At 38.8% G+C, this 22,541-nt stretch overlaps 1 protein-coding gene across 1 annotated transcript in view; it reads right to left on the bottom strand.

The window, feature by feature from the left end:
- LOC136421283 (low-density lipoprotein receptor-related protein 1-like) overlaps positions 1-22,541 on the bottom strand; it is a 128,650-nt gene that overhangs the window by 5,938 nt on the left and 100,171 nt on the right. The window contains exons 68-90 of the mRNA XM_066408513.1: positions 22,322-22,438; positions 21,226-21,345; positions 20,443-20,610; positions 19,794-19,874; positions 19,074-19,190; positions 17,948-18,064; positions 17,182-17,304; positions 15,843-15,971; positions 14,920-15,042; positions 14,151-14,282; positions 13,364-13,495; positions 12,511-12,645; positions 11,666-11,913; positions 10,738-10,916; positions 9,504-9,727; positions 8,594-8,773; positions 7,493-7,633; positions 6,041-6,131; positions 5,229-5,401; positions 4,153-4,294; positions 2,570-2,656; positions 1,086-1,199; positions 499-587 (exon numbers count right to left, since the gene is read on the bottom strand). Coding sequence (XP_066264610.1) covers positions 499-587; positions 1,086-1,199; positions 2,570-2,656; positions 4,153-4,294; positions 5,229-5,401; positions 6,041-6,131; positions 7,493-7,633; positions 8,594-8,773; positions 9,504-9,727; positions 10,738-10,916; positions 11,666-11,913; positions 12,511-12,645; positions 13,364-13,495; positions 14,151-14,282; positions 14,920-15,042; positions 15,843-15,971; positions 17,182-17,304; positions 17,948-18,064; positions 19,074-19,190; positions 19,794-19,874; positions 20,443-20,610; positions 21,226-21,345; positions 22,322-22,438 — 3,162 coding nt within the window. The remainder of the gene's footprint in view (positions 1-498; positions 588-1,085; positions 1,200-2,569; positions 2,657-4,152; positions 4,295-5,228; positions 5,402-6,040; positions 6,132-7,492; positions 7,634-8,593; positions 8,774-9,503; positions 9,728-10,737; positions 10,917-11,665; positions 11,914-12,510; positions 12,646-13,363; positions 13,496-14,150; positions 14,283-14,919; positions 15,043-15,842; positions 15,972-17,181; positions 17,305-17,947; positions 18,065-19,073; positions 19,191-19,793; positions 19,875-20,442; positions 20,611-21,225; positions 21,346-22,321; positions 22,439-22,541) is intronic.

The raw sequence follows: 22,541 nt of genomic DNA, 5'->3' as shown, positions 1-22,541 counted from the left end.
TTTGATGACACCCACGCACGCATAAATTTTCGTCTGTTTCTACAAGTTTTCGGCTATGCTGTAAATCATACAAAGCAGCGGCAAAATGAGAAAATATATGCTGCAAATTGAAAAAAAAATATTTTGGAAAAAGGATGAATATGGTAGAATGGCAAAGTCAAAGAAGATGTGGAAGAGCAAAAATGAAGAACCTATTATTCGGTATTATATACTCTGTGTGTTAGGCTTTTTTTAATCCTTCCTGATAACGCAGATTTCATAACGAAGGCATCTTTTTTTTGCCAAACTTTTTTTATTCGCACGCATCATTTTTGGGGTTCCCAGAGGATGTCATCCATAATCAAATCAACATGGCCTAACTTAAAACTATTTTTCTACAATGCCTTTTATTTGCTATTCCCTATTGAATATTCTACACGTATGATACTGTAGCTTGAGGTAAAAAGATAAAATAATACTTGAATCAAATTAATTGGAATAACAATATACTTGTCTTACTTCCACCGTCGCCACCCTCTCCCTTCCGTTCCCCTTTAGTTGAAGGAACAGTTTCTGTACACTGTTGGCCCTCAAACCCTTTCAAACAGCTGTAATAAAAGGACATAGAATGAACAAAAAAGTTACAACGATCCTTCTCAAGATTTCACATACAATACATTACTAAGTCAATGATTACAAAATGTCAAGCAACAACAACTTTCATATACAATGTAGGCATTACAAAAAGTCACAAAATATGGAATTTCCTGCAGTATCAAAATATAGAAAAAGAGAAAAAAAACATTTAGATGTATTGAATCATCTTATAATTACTATCAGGTATCTTCATAGACAGTGGCTACAAAACTACAGGAACTTTTGTGAGGTCATCTAAATTGAATATTGTTCATAAATGAATTGACTAGAAGAACAACAACAGCAATATACATCATAGAGTAACATCATAGAGTAACATTGTCTAACAAGTATTTACTAATAATAGGAACTTCAGTCTCCTTAACTTCAATTTGTATGTAATGTCATATATACACAAATTCATTGTACAATGTATACATGTAGCTATATATGGCACAAAATATACTTACGCGCACACGGGTTGGTTTTTATCATCTAAACTGCATTTCCCTCCATTCTGGCAGAAATCGAAGCACAAGTCTGTTGTTGATTCGCATTGTGGTCCGTGGAAGTTCTCAGGACAACTGTAAGAGAAAATAGTTCATAGGAACAGCCGTTTAGCTTTGGTTTGAACGGTTTAGGAGCTGAAAATAGAGGTTTTAGATAGTGCAGATTTTTTGTGTATTTTGGGGTGCAAAAAGCACATGCAACTACATTTTTACAAAACCTTCACTGTTTTTTTTTAGTCTTTTCTATTTTCTCTGTCGGGTATTTCAAAACTTCACAACACAAAAGCTGTCTAATCACACTGCAAATCATAAGTGGTTAAAATGAAACACAAGATGAAGGACAGAGTTAGAGATTTAGTCACGCATGATGCACAGCATACAACAGTTACTACAGTCAACAACCAGCTAACTTCTCTCATGAAGAAACGATTGCATGACTTCAATGTGTTCTCAATACTGGGTGGGATTTGGACAATGCCATTTTGTTAGTTGGTCAAGAATGTGTTGTGGGGCCATGTGGTGTGACGCCAGGGTGTTTGTCCCCGAACCCCTGGGTTCGAATCCTGTCCTGTCACCAATCTTGTGCCTTTGGAAAAGGCACTTGCCACGAAATTCCTTACTCCAACCAGGTGTAAAAATTGGTAGCTGACTTTGGTTGGGGAGGTATAGAAGGCATTGGAAGGAGAGGGTTGGACTCCGGCTTCCAATACTATGCCCTAGACACAGTGGATAACAACCCACTGCCCATACAGATGATGTACACGGTAGGTTATAAAGAGTTCGACACAATTTTTGTGTCAATTCCATTAGTGGTGGTAACAATACTGCTATAATCTCACATGAAACACATTCTTAACCAACTTCTACCAAATGGTGTCGTCCAAATCCCACCAAATATTGAGAACATCTCAAAACCATGTTGCGATATTACTAGGTCTTCAGTGAAAGAAATTAGATGGGGATGTACTAGTCAGTACCATGCAAAATTCACTCAGACAGTTACATCGTACATGCATATATACACAGAGATCTCCCTAAAGAATATATAGAACACTGCTGCTCCATTCTGTTCTAATCCCAGCTCCATCCTGTTGATTTTCAAAATTAGGGTATTTCAATTTTTTATTTCAATTTTTTTTTTAAATCTCGAAATTTTTTTTACCCAATACAAAAATTCAATAGCTAATACAAAAATCTTGAAATGTTTCGATAGCTAAAATAAAAATCTCTAAATTTCCAGCTAAGCCTATAATATTGCTCCTGTGCTTCACACCCTCCCCCCATCCTGCTCTATATTTCTGGGGAGATCCCTGCATACATGTACCACACTTTTGCCACACCAAACTACAACCAAGCAAAGCATACACTTCAATCTGGAATCTGAGTTGCTCCCATCTACTACCTACATGTATTAATGTCACAAACCACCAACCGATCGTACTTACTTGCAATATGGGATGTTAGTAAGCTTATTTATTTCACATGCACCACCGTTACTACAGAACCAAGATTCGCATGCAGAGGTAGGCGACCTATATGGGGAAACAGGACATTTGTGTGAAAGACTATGCTACCTGAGACGTTTGACTGTTTCCAAAATCCAATTTTCAAATACATTTGTGTGAAAGACTAGGTGTACAATTCAAACTTGTTGGTTTAAAACATGGTAGTCTACATTTCTTGTTCAGTAACTGACGAAAGGTAGTGGATACTATATGTACCTGAAACGTTTGAATGTTTCCAAAATATAATTTTCAAACACACTTGTGTGAAAGACTAGGTGTACAATTCATACTTTTGGGTTTAACACCTGGTAGTCTACAATTCTCGTTCAATGACTGACGAAAGGTAGTGGATGTACCTGAAACGTTTGACTGAAATACATTTTGTGCGAAAGACTACATGTAGGTGCACAATTCATACTTTTTGGTTTAAAACCTGGTAGTCAACAATTCTTGTTCAGTAACTGACGAAAGGTAGTGGATACTACCTGAAACGTTTGACTATTTCCAAAATACAATTTTCAAATACATTTGTGTGAAAGACTACATGTAGGTGCACAAGTCATACTTTTTGGTTTAAAACCTGGTAGTCTACATTTCTCGTTCAGTAACTGACGAAAGGTAGTGGATGTACCTGAAATGTTTGACTGTGTCCAAAATTCAATTTTCAAATACATTTGTGTGAAAGACTAGGAGTACAATTCATACTTTTTTGGTTTAAAACATGGTAGTCTACATTTCTCGTTCAATGAATGACGAAAGGTAGTAGATGCTACCTAAAAAGTCTGACCATTTCCAAAATCTTTTCTATTGCTTGAGTCACTGTTTTCTTGCGACTATAGGTGTACTCTTTTCATTTTGCACTGCCGAAGTACACCACATTTCAACTTGAACTACGTGTACAGTACATACAAGGAATGGAAAATGATTTCAGATAATGGCATGGCTTCTGACAAGTTTTTTTGATGATCGTTTATCTTGTTTCGTTATTTTTGTGACTGAATTTTCTTTGCAAATGTATTGCTGTGATATTTTTCCTCAAAAGAGCGACTAGACATTGAGTGACAAGCAAATCATCTTTACTGGACAAAGACTGGAGCTGAACAGTCGAAAATTTGGGTAAGTCCAATTTTTGTGTTGGCATTTACAGTTTAAACTCCATTCAGAACATCTTTACTTAGTTTGAAAATATTCTAAAGCTTATTTTGTAATCATTCTCTAATAACCCTGCATTGAATTCTGTTGATAAGATATTGATAAGATCCAATACATAACAATTAAAGCATCATGGCATTGTTGCTTGATTTTAGTTCAGTTGCTTTTCCAATACATGAATGTTTCCACCTTGACTTCTAATCCTGACATTTTCAGTACAAATAAGCTGAAATTTCACTTAAAACACACAAAGTCCAAAGATCAGTGTGATTTCTCTTTCACCTGGAGATTTTAAACCTCATACGCATGTACATGGTCTAGAAAAAAAATGTAGCTACGTATCTACAAGGTAAAAGATACAATGTACTTACACACAAGTTATACTGCCAGAGAGTACAGTGCAGGTCGCTCCGTTTTTACAGCGGTCGTCACAGAGATTTGTTTCACAGCGGTCACCTCCGTAGGGTAGCGGGCAGTCACAAACTCCTCTATTGCCCCTCACACTACAGGTGCCTGCAATGGGGAATGTAAGAAAAATATTGAAACATCGTGTGGCACAATCAGTAGGGTGTTTCGCCCACAACCGAGAGGTCCCGGGTTCGAAACTACCGAAATACCCCAATGTTGTGCCCTTGGGAAAGGCACTTTACACGACTTTCCTCACTTCACTCAGGTGTAAATTAGTACTACCTAGCTTCGGTTACTGACGTCCCTTGGATAGGAAATTAAACGGAGGTCCCATGTTTGAGGAGAGCCACACCTCAAGCATGTTAAAGAACCAACCACACTTATCGAAAAGAGTAGGGGTCCTTCCCGGTGTTAGTGGTTCAAAACCTACAGTCCTATGGCTGCACATGGGTTCGCCCTTAGTAATAGCCTCTGGCTAGTTGAGCAACCATGGCATATACATGCTGAACCAATAGATAAATAAATAAATATTGAGACAAGCAAAGGTTGTATCAAAATCAGCCTTTGGAGTATTCTTAGACAGGGGATTATCTGAAAAGGGGAACAAGGGCAACGCTGCCCTGACCATGCGCCCCCTTACCCTGGGGAGCAGATCCTCTGACGAGTATAAGAATCTGATTGGCCAGGGATGCTACTACATGTAGGTCACATGTGGCCACAGTCTTCAACTGTGATCTGTCTGACAGTAATTTTTACCCTCAGGAAGCCTTAGAATGCCCAGTTTTAACTTTAGATTCTCTAAAACTCCACAAGGGGACCCCCCCTTCCACCCCCCCCGCTTGGCTGCTCTGCTCCCTTGCAATACTCCCCCTTGCAATTTTTTGCTAGAAAAACCCCTTCTTAGACTTAGTGCACTGTGTTGTTTTAAATCATAATTATAAGAAATCACAGACATTTCCAGCAGTCATACTACCAACAAGTAAGTAGTTTTGAATCACATATAGAACAGAGGCAGTATAAGTTATAAAAGTTGCCTTGCCTCCGTTTTGGCAGTAGTTATCGCATGAGGAGTTGCAACGAGGCCCGAAGAATTCTCCGACACAGGTACAGACTGGTTTTTCCAGCGAGTTCAGCTGACAGCGCCCGTTGTTCGCACAGTAGAGGTAACACTTGTTCAGTGTGCAATGGGGGCCGTGGAAGTTCGGATGGCACCTGGGGAAGATGCAACGCAATGTTTGATTATGATCATGACAACTTTCAACTTCAAGACAAGAAACAGCAATGTGACGCATTTCCACGAATCTATGAGCTGTTGCTCTACTGCAAGTCTTCACAATTCGAACAAACCCTTTTTGTTCCATGTAATGGAAACACTGTCTTCACCATACATGTATGTCGTGTATATAGATAACAGAGTGAGTAGCTAACAGACTTAAGATCGAGAGGTCACAGGTTCGATTCCCGGTTGTCCTAACTTGGGGTTGTGTTCCTCAGAAAGGCACTTAACACTGCTTCCCTCACTCCATCCAGGTGTGAACATGGATACTTGACTGGTACTTTGGTTGGGGATAGGCTTCCAATACCATACTCTAGACACAGTGGATAATAACCCACTGCCCCTATGGCCTCAAAGAGGCTATGAGACTACCTTTACCTTTCCTTCACAGTGCTTCATGTTTATTGATATAGTTAGCAAGTGTGTGTGCTAAAGTGATAAAAACAAACAGTGTATACATTGTGCACAAGTCCATGTTTATGTCAAAGAGTTAGAATTGCATATCAAAAAATATACACTCTTTCAATCTGGTAAAAGTATGATGTATATCCCAAAGCGGTGCATAGCTGACTTACTTGCACTTGGGGTCCCCTTTTTCATTGGTGATACAGGTTCCTGCATTGTAACATATAATCCCAGCCTGGTCACAAGCTGTCGTTGTTGGTGCTAGAGAACAATAAAAGTATAATCAGTACACTGTAGTAGAAGTCACTGAATAGTAGTACTAGGTATTACTGAAGAAGAAATCTGTATGACAAATTCTTATCAAACTGAAGAAATAACTTCTGAAGCAAACATATAGCACATATCTAGATTATTACAGAAAAATATTGAAGGCATTACAAGACATAAACATATCACAAAGAATGTATACAGTGCAGACATTTTCAACAAGAAAAGAATACTGTTGTCAAGTTTTCTCACCGACACAAGGTTAACAAGACAGAGGATTTTGAGAAAATGGTCTTAAAAACTACTAGCCTCCTCCACGATTGCTTTTTGTTTTGTTTTCAACTTTACTTCAGTGCTGAGCAGAAGATGCTATTGTCAGACTTTTTGTCAGCGTAGCATGTGTAGTCCAGTGGTTAGCGATCTTGCCTCTGGAACTAGAAGCCCCGGGTTCGATCCCGGCTGTGTCACTCACCCGACATGCGCGCTACCGGAAAGGATCGCAGTCCTTAGGACGGGACGTTAAGACGTGGTCCACTGTTCATTGTGCTTTTCGAAAAGAGCTAGGGGAATTTCCCCGGTACAATGAACCTGTAAATACTGTATATAGCGTCTGTCTTCCTGTCACGCCCAGTGGAAAATTAGCTCATCTGTTCATTGACTTCATTTGAGCTAAACTGGTTCGAGATCACTTTCCTTTCCTTTCCTTTTACTTAATGTGAATTTTGTATGTCTAAACACATGACAAACATAGAGTATAAAGAAGTCCTTCCCACCCAGATGGTACATATAGGGCGGCAATAGTCTCATTTCAATAACCCTTGGGCTTCAAAGCACTGTGCAAACACTACAGCACTGGCAGTGCTGTGTGTTTAACTAGCATACTCTAACAAATGCTATAATAAGCAGAGAAAGCCGTATGTACAAATATCAAAGTCTTTGGGATCAAACTCACAACGTACTGAATGCAAGGCGAACACTCTACTCACTTGGCCATTGCACATTAGTTAATCAAAATCCTCCAACACCATAATTGATGTATAGGGCGTTTCCCCGTTTCATAGCCCTGGGCCACACTGTGGTGCAATCACTGCAGCAGGGGGCTAGTCCACTGGCAGTGGAGTGTGTTTAACTTCCATACTGTTTCAGAAGTATGTACCATTTTTATAAAGTCTTTGGCATGACTCAATGCGCCTCTTGTCCAGAAGTGTCCTAACCCGGGGCTTGAACCCAGGCCTTCTGGTCCAAGTAATTTGAACCAGATGTGGCAAGTACCAGAAGCGCAGACCACTACACCACAGGGACACTCCCGGCCATTGCACATGTCTAGTATAAAGAACATGGGCTTTCATTCTTACCAGGTGAAGGTGTTGGTACATTCAGACAGGAGTTTCCATCGAGGTTGCCTCCGTTGGGACAGGCACAGATTGTCCCACCACCAGGCATGGGTGCACGAAAACACAGGTGGGTACAGTTGGAGGAACTGCAGGGGTTCGTAACTGTGAGGGATGAGAATGAAACGAGATGTGAGCTTATAAATATATATAATACAATGCTAAACTTTCTTCCAACACTAAGGTATTCACGGATCAAATTTTCAACGACCACTGTCGCCTTCTTCAGGATCAATAATGACCAATCATTGCCAAACGGTTTCCGATATCACAGTTGTTAGCATTATCTTATTTCATATTGTTTATCGCTGTTTGCTTGTATTGTTGTTTTCTAAGGAGTCACCCATAAACAAGAAATTACATATTATGTTCTTGTTACTTGCTGGTCACAGATTTTATTCTGTGAAGTTGACTGAAATAAATGCCTGAACACAAAGATCTTAATTACAAAACTGATGTTGCTACTACTGTATAATTCTACTACATATCATCTGAAAACTTGTACACATGTACATCATGTAAATATCACCTTGCCTTGTCAATGCAAGGCTGCATAGAAAGATCTAGCACAGATTCAACAAGACAATCAAAAAATTATAAAAGATCTATAAATCTGATTGACCAAATTCATGTTCAACACCGTCCTAATCTTTTTTGTTATCGTCACAAGTTACTTTTAAAGAAATTTGTTTGACTTCATTAAGAGTGCAGAGTGAATGTAAGACGACATAAACGCATTAAGATGATCCGAAGAATCATTCATAGTCATAGCTCTGGGAAATGACAGTGCTGAGACCGAATTTGACCGGTTTTGACTTTATTTGTCTTTATGAAGAATAACAGAGATCGGACCACTCCTTCTTTTATACTTCTGTGCCTCCCTAGTGCAAGGCGCTCTAACTTGAGTTTAAGATATTGACCAATCAGCATAAAGGTTCTCATTTTGCCCTGGTTATAGGCTAGGTTGCCCTGATGTGAAGGTCTAGTTCACTATGCACTAGCTAGGTTAGGTTACTCTGTATGAGTCGCTCTAGATGATCAGAAGAATGTTATGAAAAGCCTTACTTGTCTGATCCTGTTTGTGCTGTTGGAAGATGACGACATCAGAAGCGTGCTGCAGGTTATTGGCCAGGACCGTGACGTTATCTCGTCCAAACTTGTCCACCTTAAACACCTCGCCGGTCAGGTACGTCGTCCCGTAGATGTTGTCTTCAAACAGGTCGATGAGGTATGGTTGGCGCAGTCCTTGAGGGAAGAAATTTTAAACTTAATTTCACTACATGCGGGTGAATAAAATATGCTTTGATGTAGGCTTTTGCCCACATACATATAGATGTTGTCTTGAAACGGGTCAATGAGGTACGGTTGGCGCAGTCCTTGTGTGGAGAAAATTAAAACATTTTTTAACTTGATTGTACAAGTGTTGGTATTACTAAACAAAATTCACTTTATTGAAGACTATTGCCCACATATGCATAGATGTTGTCTTCAAACAGGTCAATGAAATATTATTATAATATTTAAATAATACAGTCCTGGTGTAATGGAAAAAAAAAATTTCAAACTATAATTGCTTGTTATTCCAGTCCTGTACTTGGGACTTTATAACTCTGCATAAGGATCATAATTGACCTTTGTTGTATTTAGGATGTGCCTTTGTGTATATAATGTACTTTTACTTCATACATGTGTCATACTTCATACCATGGCTAAAATGAGGACATCAAATCCTTATCTATTCCTTTCTTTCTTCCATCCATCCATACAAGATCTCATGTAATTGGTGGATCTACATGTAAATGCAAAAAGTAACTGGGGAAATGCATAAAACCATTCCTTTTAACCTTCTCCCTGCTGCCAAACTCTGTAACGGATAGGAAATTGGGTGCCAAACGGCTACTTCAGTGTACTAAAGGTTTTTAAAAAAATTAGAAGCAATGCCTACAGAAGTTTTGCTGCTATTTCACCACTGTACCTTTGCTGTAGTTGGCTGCCACTACCCTGCCGTTGCCATCAAAGTCAATACTCTCAATGGTGTTCTTCTTGGCATCCGCCCAATACAGGCGCCTGTTTTGGTAGTCGATGGCCAGCCCTGTGGGCCACTGGAGGTCCTCGCGTACAAGAACCCTCCGTTCCAAACCGTCCAGTCGCGCCCGCTCGATTTTCGGAGACAAGCCCCAGTCCGTCCAGAACACATACCTTAGGAATTAAATAGTAGTTACAGTGTTATTTGTTGATATATTGGTCAGGTTTATTGGTCAGAAATTACCTGTGCAATGGCAGCCAGTGCTGAATTGCTGCAGGGTTTACAATCACATAATACACAACAGATACATATTTGCTCCACACTTGAACTGTCGCAAGGGTCAGGGAGGCTGCCATTTGGCACCAGCAAGTGACCTCAATACGACCTTCCCCAACCGAAGTCAGGTACCCATTCACACCTGGGTGGAGTGAGGAAAGTCGTGTAAAGTGCCTTTCCCAAGGGCACAGCATCAGGGCATAGCAGTGGTTTCGAACCCGGGACCTCTCGGTTCTGGGCGAAACACCCTACCGATTGCGCCACACGATGTTCAGTTTCTTTTATGCTCAAGGTGGTGGGGACTATCAATGAAGATTATTTAATACTAAGTCTTACAAATACAAATTTAGAGGAAAACATCCAGTCACAACACATGCATGCATAAGAAATGCAAACACATGTATAATGAAGAAATGCAAACATCAATGTTTGCTATTTGACCACAAGGCACTATATATGAGCAGTTACTGTAAATGCATTTAAGTTTGCGCTAAGGTGAAAATGAAGAGTTTGTACTGGTTTTAAGTCCGTGGCAGCGCTATAGCAACATACTCCTACAGTGTTGGACAAAAATGTTTGCGGTGGTTTCTAGTTTGCGGTGAAACGGTCACCGCGAAAACCGTGAACATAAACCCACTGCAAACATTTCTGCATTTACAGTAATAGACGACCTGAATTTCTTTATTTCTATAAGTTAAACCTTTTTTCTTTCTTCGTACATGTAAATGTACATTACATGAACCATATTTTTTCTATCTGTTGTTTATCAGATACTTGCATCAGTGAATTATGAGTTTCGAGGCCAGAGTTGCAACATTTCAAAAGACACAACTCTATTTTAGTATACAAGCAGAGAATCCAATATTACACGTTTTCACCCCAATAATGAAAGAATACCCAGTCGTACCCATTCTTAGGGTCCACTGCTACAGAATGCGGTCGGTCCATCCCGGTGCTCAGGAGAGTTTTACGATTGGTCCCGTTCAGATTGGCCACCTCCAGTGCATCTTTCCTTGCATCTGTCCAGTAGATGTGACGACCCACCCAGTCTATGGCGATCCCACGGGGCTCCTCCAAACCACGGATCTAAAAGAGATGAAATTTGAGGTCAATTTTTTTCCTGTTTTCTCTTTCATCTGACACATCAATTTTTGGTCAAGTGTCACCACCTTCAATTTAGCGAATACGATATGAAATTTGAAGTCAATTTTTTTTTTAATTTTTGGTTACATCTACAATGTACAATTTAGCTAGTATTGAGAATCTGATGCACTTTGTGTCGACTTTATCTTTTACTGCTACTTGACTTGTAGATACCGACTAATAATACAGAAACAGCCATATATAATGTTTTTCTATTTATCACATTGTAATGATGAGACTGATTGGTTGTATATTTGGCTCATCAAATTCAAGTTTCAAGAGAATTATACACAGAAGTTAATGAAGAACCTTTGCAAGACCTTCATAAAGTTTTGTTAATTTGTACCAAATTGGTAAAAGATTATAGGTATTTTCTCTACTTTTTCTTGATGACTTTGTTAATGTGTTTGGTACATACTAGTATGAAAAACTATCAATTGTTACAATACAAAATTTCACTCTTTGGCGTTGGAACGAAGTAAATCTTTTGTGTGTACATGTACATTTCACTCCATTTTGTTCCATTTCGCACTTTCTGTACACCAAATCTTTTCCATAATGAGACAAAGTTAACGTAAATCTTTTGTGTGTACATGTACATTTCACTCCATTTTGTTCCATTTCGCTCCATTTCGCACTTTCTGTACACCATATCTTTTCCATAATGAGACAAGGTTAACGTTTTTCCTTACATCCAACTTGGCAATATCAGTAGCCTGTCTCTTCTTTCTACCATTGCCCAGCTGTATGGTGGCCTTGTAGATACTGCTGGTGTGGATGTTGCTCCAGTACGCGGTGCCAGACTTTACGTCGATGTCCATACTCTCAACACGTGTGTTGTCGTTGCCACGGTAACCGTCGCCGGACCCGTCGCGAATGTTGTCGGGGTTGATTCTTTTGATGGCGTTGTCGTCGGCAATGAGCAGATAATCAGGATCACCTGTAGGGGAAAAAACATTGTTTTGTGCGTCTGTTTAAAACCCTGAAAAATCATTTATTGAGGAAAACAGCGGAGAAATTATGTGGGGAGTGAAAAAGGTGACAGGGAAAGTAGTATACTATATATTAGTCGATTTAAGTCTCTATTTAGTCAAATAGTGCTGGATACAATTTTTTGCGGTAAGTCAATTGTAGATAATACAAATGATACCTACAGCTGCAATAGAACAAAATGCACAGAAATGCCAAACACTAACATTTTAAGACATTAACTAAGGTCTTTCCATAACCTTTCAAGTAATTTCAAACAATTTGATATTAACTTATTTCCTGAGATTTTCTTATCGAAATAATTACGTCACAATAGGACAAGTCTACTTTGCATTGATCCTCAGGACAATTTCATTTAACACTCTGGAAGACAGTAGACACGAAATAAGGTTGTGTACATAAGAAAACTATGTTAAATTGATTTACAAACCCACTGAAACTATTTACAGGGGAACTGTTTTCAAAGCATATGCTCTTTGACTATAGGGATGCATAGTCACTGCCACAAAGATATGCTCTGTGGCAGTAACTTTGCCCTGAAACCGACCTTCTGCTATGCATGTCGCCACCCCATTGCTGCGTTGTGCCTTGGTGAACCCAGCCGAGCAGGAACAGTGGTAGGAACCTTTGGTGTTGGTACAGATCTGGGAACACCTGCCGAAATCTGCACATTCATCAATATCTGAAAACAATAAAAAAATACATGTTAAAACTCAACACTCTTTGGCATCTACAGACTTTCAACTTTGGCATCTGAAAGCTTATAATTGTGTACAAAGCAAATTATTAGTTGTAATCTGTTTTTTTTCCATCAGTAACCTCCATTAACATTGATCCACTGGTCTATATATATCTGCCATTTAGAAAAACAGTATTGCATTAGTGTCCCCGTCCCTGGTATGCACAGTTTAGACAAGCTTTATTGACATATCAAAAAGTACAGCGACTTTCGTACAGTCAACTACAAATTATAGATAGAAGGAGTGGCTGTGCATTATACTGGATGATGTTGCATTGGAGATCTCTTTCGACACATTTTTTTGGGGGAGTGACAGATACCTTTTAGAAAAACAGCATGATTGCAACTTTGTGCCTGTCCCTGGTATGCACAGTTTAAAGAAGCTTTATTGACATAACAAAAAGTACAGCAGTTTTCATACAGTCAACTACAAATTATAGATAGAAGGAGTGCATTATACTGGATGATGTTGCATTGGAGATCTCTTTAGACACATTTTTTTCGGGGGGGAGTGACAGATATATGCATGTGATCTGGCAGAAAATTACAGCAACAGTATGTAAGAAGTCAGCAACCATTGCTGTTACAAGAACTGCAAGATTCAGCAAAACATCACCACAAATGAGCAGAATCTAATGATCAAACAACAGTTTCAGGTTACCTTCACAAGTTGTAAGGTCATCCCCGAGGGTGTACCCATCCCTACATGTACAGTAGTGTCCACGAGGCAGGTCTGTACACATGTGCTGGCAGTTCCCATTGTTGGTTTGACACTCGTTCACATTAGGAGGACCTGTCAAACATAGGAAATAATTCATTACAATACAAAAAAGTCCATGCTTGTTGCAAATACTTTACACATCACTCTAAATTCATAACTCTAATAATCAAAAAAAGGAACTTTACCCAAGAAGTATTTGGAACTTCTTAATCAAGATAAAATTATGTCAGGCATAGTCTTCCTCCCTTTAAAGTGTCAGCATGTACATGTACGACTATCAATTTAACAAGCCAACAAGTAAATTTGTCACAAAGTTTAGGAGAAATTAAACTGATTGCCTAGTCAAAAAGATGGACTAAATGGTATTTAACTTTTAGTTTTAATTTCTCCATAATGTATTTTACCAACTTGGATAAATTTTGGATTCATGCTTGTCACAAGGTTGTTGTTCCCACAACAAAGGGACAATGTTATAATAAATACAAGCTACGCATGTAAATACATGTAGTAAGATAAAGCAGTCATCCTCAATTGTGGTGAAGCATGATGATTTTTCAAGTAATAGCGCAATGTGGTTTCTCTACGTCCCACGTTATTGGCCAAGCACATCGGGTCACGCTTCTCGATAAGTGTGTTGGGCTCTTTTACAAGCAGAGGTTTGACACTTAAGGCTTATGCCTGAAGCTCCTTCATACACGGTGTACATAGATACATGGCCATAACTTACCACACAGCCCTTCGTCGGACCCATCCCCACAGTTGTCGTAGTTGTTACAGACCAGGTCCAGTTTGACACATCTGTTGCCTGACAGACACTTGAAGTCGTCTGCTGTACACGTTCTGTTCTCTGCTGGTGCTCCTAAAATCATTTTAAAAAGGCATAAAACACAGAAATTAAAAGATAGAATTTCTTCTAAGAACAAGCTACTTAAAAAAAAAAAAAAAAAACTTATTACTTCCAAACTGCAAGTAAGCACAAGAATGTGGATCACAAAACAAAGCTTACTACATAATGTACCTGTCACTACATGTTTGGATCTCTTTACATCTAATCCTTCATAATAATCACATAACACATAATGACGATCTAACTACAGGTACTGTAAGATATTACTGTAAATGCAGAAATATTTGTGGTGGTTTTATGTATGCGTTTTTTGTGGCAGCCGTTTAACAGCAAACTTAAAACCACTGCAAGCATTTTTGTCCAATACTGTAGCAGAATGTGACTACACACGTACATGTAGTGCTGCCGCGAAGATAGTGCAAAATCAAAACCATGCAAACTGAAATTCATTTACAGTATTCTGAAAAGGGAAATCCAGAAAATTCTTGCTTACTGATTAGATCGAACCATAAGAAATAGAGTTATGAAGTACTTTAATGGGATATCAAACAAATTGAACATTTCGCTAATCTAGGCACAAGCGTAAAGACTTCCCTGTTCCAACTGAACCATTAAGAGAGGTTTTGTATGATTGTAAGACGACACTTACTGCAGTCAATTTCATCGGAGTTGTCATCACAGTGGCTGAACCCATCACAGCGTCTGGAGATGGGTAGACACACCCTGTCGTTACGGCAACGGAACTGACGGGTGGGCGGGCACACAAAGTTCTCTGGCAAAAACAAAAGCAACAGAAATACAGATTAATATCAAAACAACAATAATTTCAAAGAAAAGGACAACTCCCTGCCTTAATGTCTGCTTTACATATTAAACTTTACTAACTTGAATACACAAAAGCTACACAGCACTTTCAGACTGTTTATTATATAATCTATAATAAGTTTTATACATTTGAATTGTTGGCTTATAGTAAAGCACTGTACAAGTCTTTTCCTTCAGTCATCCAGATATCAATTCTAGTCGCATATTTTCCCAAACTGAGGCCACACCAATTTAATTTCTTGGTTAACAGATTTTTCTTTTTAATTTTAGCCCCCCCCAAAAAAAAAAATCATGAAAACAGAAGGCTGGGGTGAAAACTTGCACATGACCCTGTTCACTCCCTGATACTGTGTGCACTTAAGTAAAACTATTCTTCAGAGATTCTGTTTTCATGTTGTTTTTCCAATCTCACATTTTTAAAGAATTTTTTAAAATTCTGTTAACCAAGACAATAAATTGGTGTGGCCTGATGTAATGTTAAAAACTTTGTAGCTTTAAGTCCAAGAAATGCAACATAAATAGGCCATTTGTTGACGAAGGTTAAACATCCAGGTAATAAGATGTGCCAAAAATAATTACTCAAGCAACTGAAACTTAAACATTTTATCCAGTCAATGGAGTAATTATTTTTGGCGTAAAATAGGCCATCTTACTCAACCCATTTTGATATCCTTAGTCCAGTCTATCCTTAGCATAGAACACAACTTTATGAAGCTACATGTAAGTAAGAACTGAGGCATAACTTACTGCACATGAAGGCCTCCTCATCAGACTTGTCCCCACAGTCGTCCTCCCCATCACACTTCCAGGAGAGTGGCTTACACAGCGTGTTGTTACACTGGAACTCTCCTTCGTTACACAGAACTCCTGGGGACTCTAAACATATAAAACACCCATCACACATCGTAAGTAGATTGTGTATAAACTCACCCTGTAACTAGTGATGCATACCTAAATGCTGAACCAAATCTGGACTCATAAAAACGTTTAGGTTTAGGTAAAAAAAAACTAAACTCAGTGATTCGAATCTGGACACGAACCTGAATGTTGGTTGAAGTACACATCCCTAAACTGCACCAAAAGTCAAGTGAATCGATGTAAAGACTACACTAATCTAACTTAGAATTACTTGCACTGTTGTGTCAGAACTTACCACTCTTAGTGAATTAACCAGATAAGTTTGAGTTTATTTCAATTTGCAGTTATGCTGTATCTTTGAGAGTAGTCTTTGTTTAAGAGTCTTCAACTGAATTAAGCCGAGTTGCTCGTGTTATGCCGTTATAATATTATTCAAATGTGCCACGGGTTCAGATTCGGACTTATTAGGTCAGGACCTGAACCTAAACCTCTGGATTCAAATCCAGACCTGAACCTGAACGTGGGTTTAGGTACATGTATGCATCCCTACCTGCAACATACGATATTGATTAATTTGAATATTTGACTTAGTGACATCGTGTATCACCAATGATTTGTTTACTGTTATCTTCTTCTATCTTTGTGTCATAACCAAAAAAAACACAATGCAGAAAGGTTTTGAAAAGACAAGGGAACATTTTGAATTTGATTCCAATAGCTGCTTTGTCATAATCTTGTATGGGAGCACACCCTAGCCAAAAAAGCCAGTGGGAATGGCCCCTGTAACAATATCTGTCTATATTTGTGACATTGTTGTTTTGCTATGTATTAATGAATGATTGAATATAGATTTTTTTTTAAATAAAACAATAGAGATCGAGTTATTATATTTCACTCCATAGCACAGGCAGAGGAGGGAAATATAATAATATATAAGTTTATTGCAAATTCATGCCAGTAGGCTAATTGCAACAATGTCAAAGTACAAAGATAAAGTAAAACATGTATTTAGACCAGTGCTGGCGGCCCTTATTGGATTGAATAGCCACCAGAGACTCCACAAGGAGTGGCATTGAGTGACATTGTTACCATTCAAGAATGGTTAAGCAAAGCAAGATGGAAACCGATCAGTTGCATTTTTTTAATTGACATGTCCCTTGGTCACAACCTACAATAACATCATATCACCACAAGGAGATAGTATAAGACCTTTGTATAAGAAGCTAACCTGATGTTTCACAGTTGTCTTCATCACTCCCATCCAGACAGTCTCTGTCCAGATCACAGTGCCAGCCTTGTGGGATACAGTGTCCGTTTCTACACTGGAACTGGTTCGGCAGGCAGGTAGCCGCTGTGGAAGCAAAAACAAAACAGCATAAAACAATGTACAAATGCAAAACATTTCTAACAACCAGAATTTAAATGTATATAGCTTTTTCAATTGCTCCCTTTAACCCTATTCTTGCTATGATAGCCATTTGGCACCAATTTGTAATGGCAGCAAGGAGGTTAAACTTTAAGATCCCTTTTATCCATTTTCTTCATTACAATCCTTCCTTCTCTTTATTCCTTAATCTTTAACTCTTTAGTGGTCATTTTTAGCATACCTCGGTTACTTAATTCCTATCTTTTGTGCTTCTCTCATATCATCCCTCCATCCCTTACTTTGTGTTTACTTCTGATTTTATTATTTCATTTCTTTTCTCTCCTTTTTCTGGGTTGTCCTATGCATAGTTCTTTACAAGTTCTACATTTGAGAAAACTAGATTATAGGATGTTATAAAGTACAGCAACATTCAAACTTAATCATACATTCTATTATTTCTCTCTCCCTCCCTCATCCTTTTGTTGTCAACAAGCACCATACTCAGAAAGAACTTGACTTCAGGTTTTTGAACAGCGAAGCAAAATGCATTTTTGATCCTTGATTCAACCCTGGAAGATCAGCCTTTAGCAAAAGGGTATCACAATAAACAGGATTAAGAGAAACTTACAGCAGCCGCTTTCGTCTGATCCGTTCTCACAGTCGTGGTCGCCGTCGCACTTCCAGCGGCCGGGGATGCAGCGGTTGTCGTCACACTGGAACTCACTCTCAGAGCATGGCCGTGGTGCTGAAAACAGAGTGGTGATGAACAATTCAGTTTTCCCTTACAATTCCAACAATACCGATGCTGGATGCATCATGATTAAGAGTGGGTGAATCCTCAGCTAACCAACATCTTACTTAGTCTCAGGTTATGGCCATGGTGCTGAAACAAGAGTGGTGATAAACAATTCAGTTTTCCCTCACCATTCCAACAATACCGATGCTACAAGCCTATCATGACTATAGTATATTGAGCTGAATCCTCAGCTAAGCAACATCTTATTCACTTTCAGAGCATGGCCATGGTGCTGAAAATAAGATGATGATAAACAATTCAGGTTTCCCTTATCATTCCCATTCCAACAATACGGATACTACATGTCTATCATGATTCATGTATATATTGAGAGTGGTTGAATCTTCAGCTAATCAACAACATCTTGTGCACCACAATCATCCCCAGTAAGACATCTGCAAGAGAGCTGTATAGTTCCCATTTAGAATTTTTATTCAGCCTGTCATTCAGTCTGATTTCTTCAATGTGGCTTCTTCTGTAGTTCCAGGCTAAAAAAAATCAATGCCTATCATAATACCTATCACTATGTCTTAACCCTTGTCCAGCAGGACCCCTATACATATGGGTTGCACATTACAGTGCCTGTATATGCGGGTCCCATATATGTAGGAGTTGGGGGTATTTTTCAAGTAAACGCATCATTCCCAACCAAAACACACTGAATACAGCAGTAAAGTCTAGGGCCAATGACCTGATTAAGAAATCAAACTAATGAAATAAATTTCGGGAAAAACACTGGGAGGACAAGGGACAACCATAGCTTTGCAGTTGTATCCATTTGTAAGGGGAACAACTTCCACTGTGACAATATGTGTGAATGATTTCACACTAGGGCACAACTGTAATAGCAACTGACTTATTCCAAGAAGAAAACAGTGTGTTGCCATTCACAGCAGTTCAAAAGTACAAAAAAACATATCAATCAACCTCGACGTTCTGTATGATCCCAGATACTTACTGCAGCCGTCTTCATCAGAGTTGTCCCCACAGTCGTCATCATAGTCACATCGCCAGCGGGCCGGGATACACTTGTTGTTGTTGCACCGGTGTTGGTACTGGTCACAAGTACGGGCACCTAATATAACCATAAAAGAACAGTTGCATCTCAATCAAATTTAGTTGACAGTAAAAAGAAATCTTTGCTCTACCCTTTACAACAAGAACAAACACTTTGTTCAGTATACTGTAAATCCATTTCATATTGCAGTTGGTACATGTAATTTCAACGGTTGGGGAGCATTTAATTTCAATGGTGGGAACAAACATCACTGTCTCAAATGTTAGTAATTGATATTTGCGATGATGAAATTTTAGCAGTTGACTAGTGACCGTTAAAGACTTAGTAACTAAAATTAAGTTACCATTAATAAATCAAGAATCACAGTACAGTATAAAAGTTCAGTTTACACACAAAAAAATCCTGACTTTTCATAAGTACAAGAAGGACCAAGTGCTTCCATCTCGTCGTTAGGACGGCAACTCTTACAACTGAAGTATGCACTGGTTTTATTTTCCAGTGAAATGCAAATGCTTATATTTGAGAAGTACAATGAACATGGACCGAGAGCTACCATTCAACAACAGTCTTCCATGTACAGAGGGCTAATAGTTTATATTCTACCTTAAGGACTGCATCTCTTAATTCTGCATCTGAAGATAAGAATGAAGAGTGACTTACTGCAGACACCGATTTGTTCATCTGACCCGTCCCCACAGTCATTGTCACCGTCACATTGCCATCTAGCCGGGATACAGCGTCCTGGAGTGGTGCAAACACAGTGTTTATCCACTTCTAACAATTTACCAAGAAACAAAATATTTTACCATCACAAGCTATGCCAAAGTACACAGTGCAAAGTTTTTACATTCTCCAGTTTCATCTCCAAAACATACATAATTATAAACTCAAAAATCAAAATAGTTACATCCATTTTCTTACTTCTTTCTTGCAACTATCACTACTCATCATACAGCTAAGTAATCTTTACTAACACAACAAAAGTACAGTGACTTTTGTAAGGTCTTCTAAAACTACATACAAACAAACAAACAAACAAACAAACAAACAAGTTGATACAAAAGAAGCCATACATACAAGACTCTACTTTTCTTAGTTACTAATACAGATTTCAATACTGATTCATTGTATCATAAACAGATGCTAAATACTCATTTGCAATCAATTTCATTCGTCTCGAAATGCTGATAGTTGCAAAGGCAAAGATGGGTAGAATAAAGTGTGCAAATTTGCAGATGACTGTGTGGGACGATTGGTATTACTATATATTAAGCAGTAAAGGTAATCTGCTGAGGAAGGGAGTACAAACCTGTGTTGTTACAGCGTAGTTCGTTGTCAGAGCAGCTCCGTGCGGTACAGTTGTTGGGCTCGTCTGAGCCGTCGCCACAGTCGTTGTCTCCGTCACACATCCAGACTCGCGGGATACAGATCTTGGAGGAGTTACACTTGAACTGGTTCGCTGCACAAGTTCTCTCAGCTAAGGGGGAAAAATCTCTGTTATAATTACCCTGACATGTACATGTATGCTTAGTAACTTCACAATCTGTATGTAACAGTTTGTAGTATAGACAGTGCAGTACAATCTAAGACTGGCTTCAAACAACATCTTAGCTATAATTCCAACATCAAACTATGTTCATTTTTAAAAATTGTAAGCAAACTCTACAATTCAGGGTGGTTTTCCCCTGTTCATGTACATTTGCACTTGGTGACAATAAGAAGTCACGGTTTTTTCTAGAAGTGTAGCTCCTAGGACTGATAAAAACTTGTTTCGAAGATGCTTCTTTCTGCCATGATTGGTTTCAAATGCTGTCAATTTGCATTGGTTGAGATATTTTAGGCACTCATTTAAACAATTCCAATCCCCAAAATTGTTCAAAATAAGGCAAAGTGTCAAATGTCTGCTGTCAATTTACATTTGTACATCAGTAACAATATTTCAAGCACAATTCGAACCCCTAAAATTTTTCTAAAAACACAAAATGCCTAGTCTCACAAAGTTTGATTTTCAAACTTATAATAGTGTCCAGTTTTCTGAAAATATTGTACCTAGACAAAGTGATAATATAATGATTACAGTATGATTACTTACGACACTGTTGCTCGTCACTACCATCCTGACAGTTGGTGGCACCGTTACATCTGAAGATCCCAGGGATGCACTTGTTCTCCCCCTTACACTTAAACTGGTTCGGCAGACAGGTATGGTGCTCTGCAGAAAAAAACAATCAATTTCATGAATGCTTATTTAACCTTTGGCACACTGAAGTAGCCATTTGGCTACCAAAGCTCCATAAGTTACAGAGTTAGGCTGCAGGGAAAAGGTAAGAGATAATTAACCTTAAGTACAGGGAAGCTGTCAATACCTGTGACTTACCGTAAAATTCCTATTTACGTACGCACCCCTCCTGACGTACGCACCCCTGATTTGGGGACGATTGGGGGCCTGACTCAGTGAGTTGAAACGTTCGGGGGAAAAACCCTCCTAACGTACGCACTCCCTCTCCAGCATTTCAGTGGATAGTTAAGAGGTTGACATGATTGATGTTTACCGACTTAAAGGGTTACTGAGAAAATATTTCTGGGTAGAAAATATCAATTTAAATATATATATTATTCATTCTTTATTACTGATTGATTGTGTGGTAGTATTCCACACTTCATTTGCATGAAGATGTACTATACTCTCATGCTGATATGCAATTTTTCCGAGGAAGAACCCTCTTAACGTACGCACTCCGACTTTGGCGTCAGCCTGGAGCACCTGCTTGCAACTTGAAAAGTTTAAAAAGTGCGTACGTTGATAGGGATTTTACGGTAAAGTCAGTTTATGCTTTCAATACAGATACTTGATGATTAACTCTGTCTATGATGTAGACAACACACACATGTAAGAGACAGCCACTCAAAATTTTGATGGTGCAGTTATGCGCAAACATGCTCTCCGCAACAGAGATTACATAATAGTATATATAACACTGTAGGGCTACCATCATGTTACAACCTGGATGCATGGCTACCACTATGAAGCTACAGTACAATTTATCATAAGTTACTCCCTTGTCCTTTAAATATAGCTGAAAAGAATCTGGTGTACTTCAAACCAAATGATATTACACCAGTGGTCAGCACATAATGACATATATGAACTAATCTACTATATGAGTTGAGTTGAGATGGTGTCTTACCACAGTTCTTCTCATCCGAGCCATCGGTGCAATCCTGGTCTCCATCACAGATGAAGGCAGGGTTGGTACACTCAGAGTTGTTACACTGGAACTGGCCAGGACGGCACACGAAGGGCGCTAAATGGAAACAATGTAGTTAATTCGAAAGCTGTGCAGGAGTGCTTGTATAACAATTAAGGTCAACTGAGGTCACAATAGGGGCTGCACGAGCAACCTCCAT

This window comes from Branchiostoma lanceolatum, chromosome 15, assembly GCF_035083965.1.
Source record: "Branchiostoma lanceolatum isolate klBraLanc5 chromosome 15, klBraLanc5.hap2, whole genome shotgun sequence".
In the NCBI taxonomy this organism is placed as follows: domain Eukaryota; kingdom Metazoa; phylum Chordata; class Leptocardii; order Amphioxiformes; family Branchiostomatidae; genus Branchiostoma; species Branchiostoma lanceolatum.
This window is presented reverse-complemented; position numbering and strand designations above follow the sequence as displayed.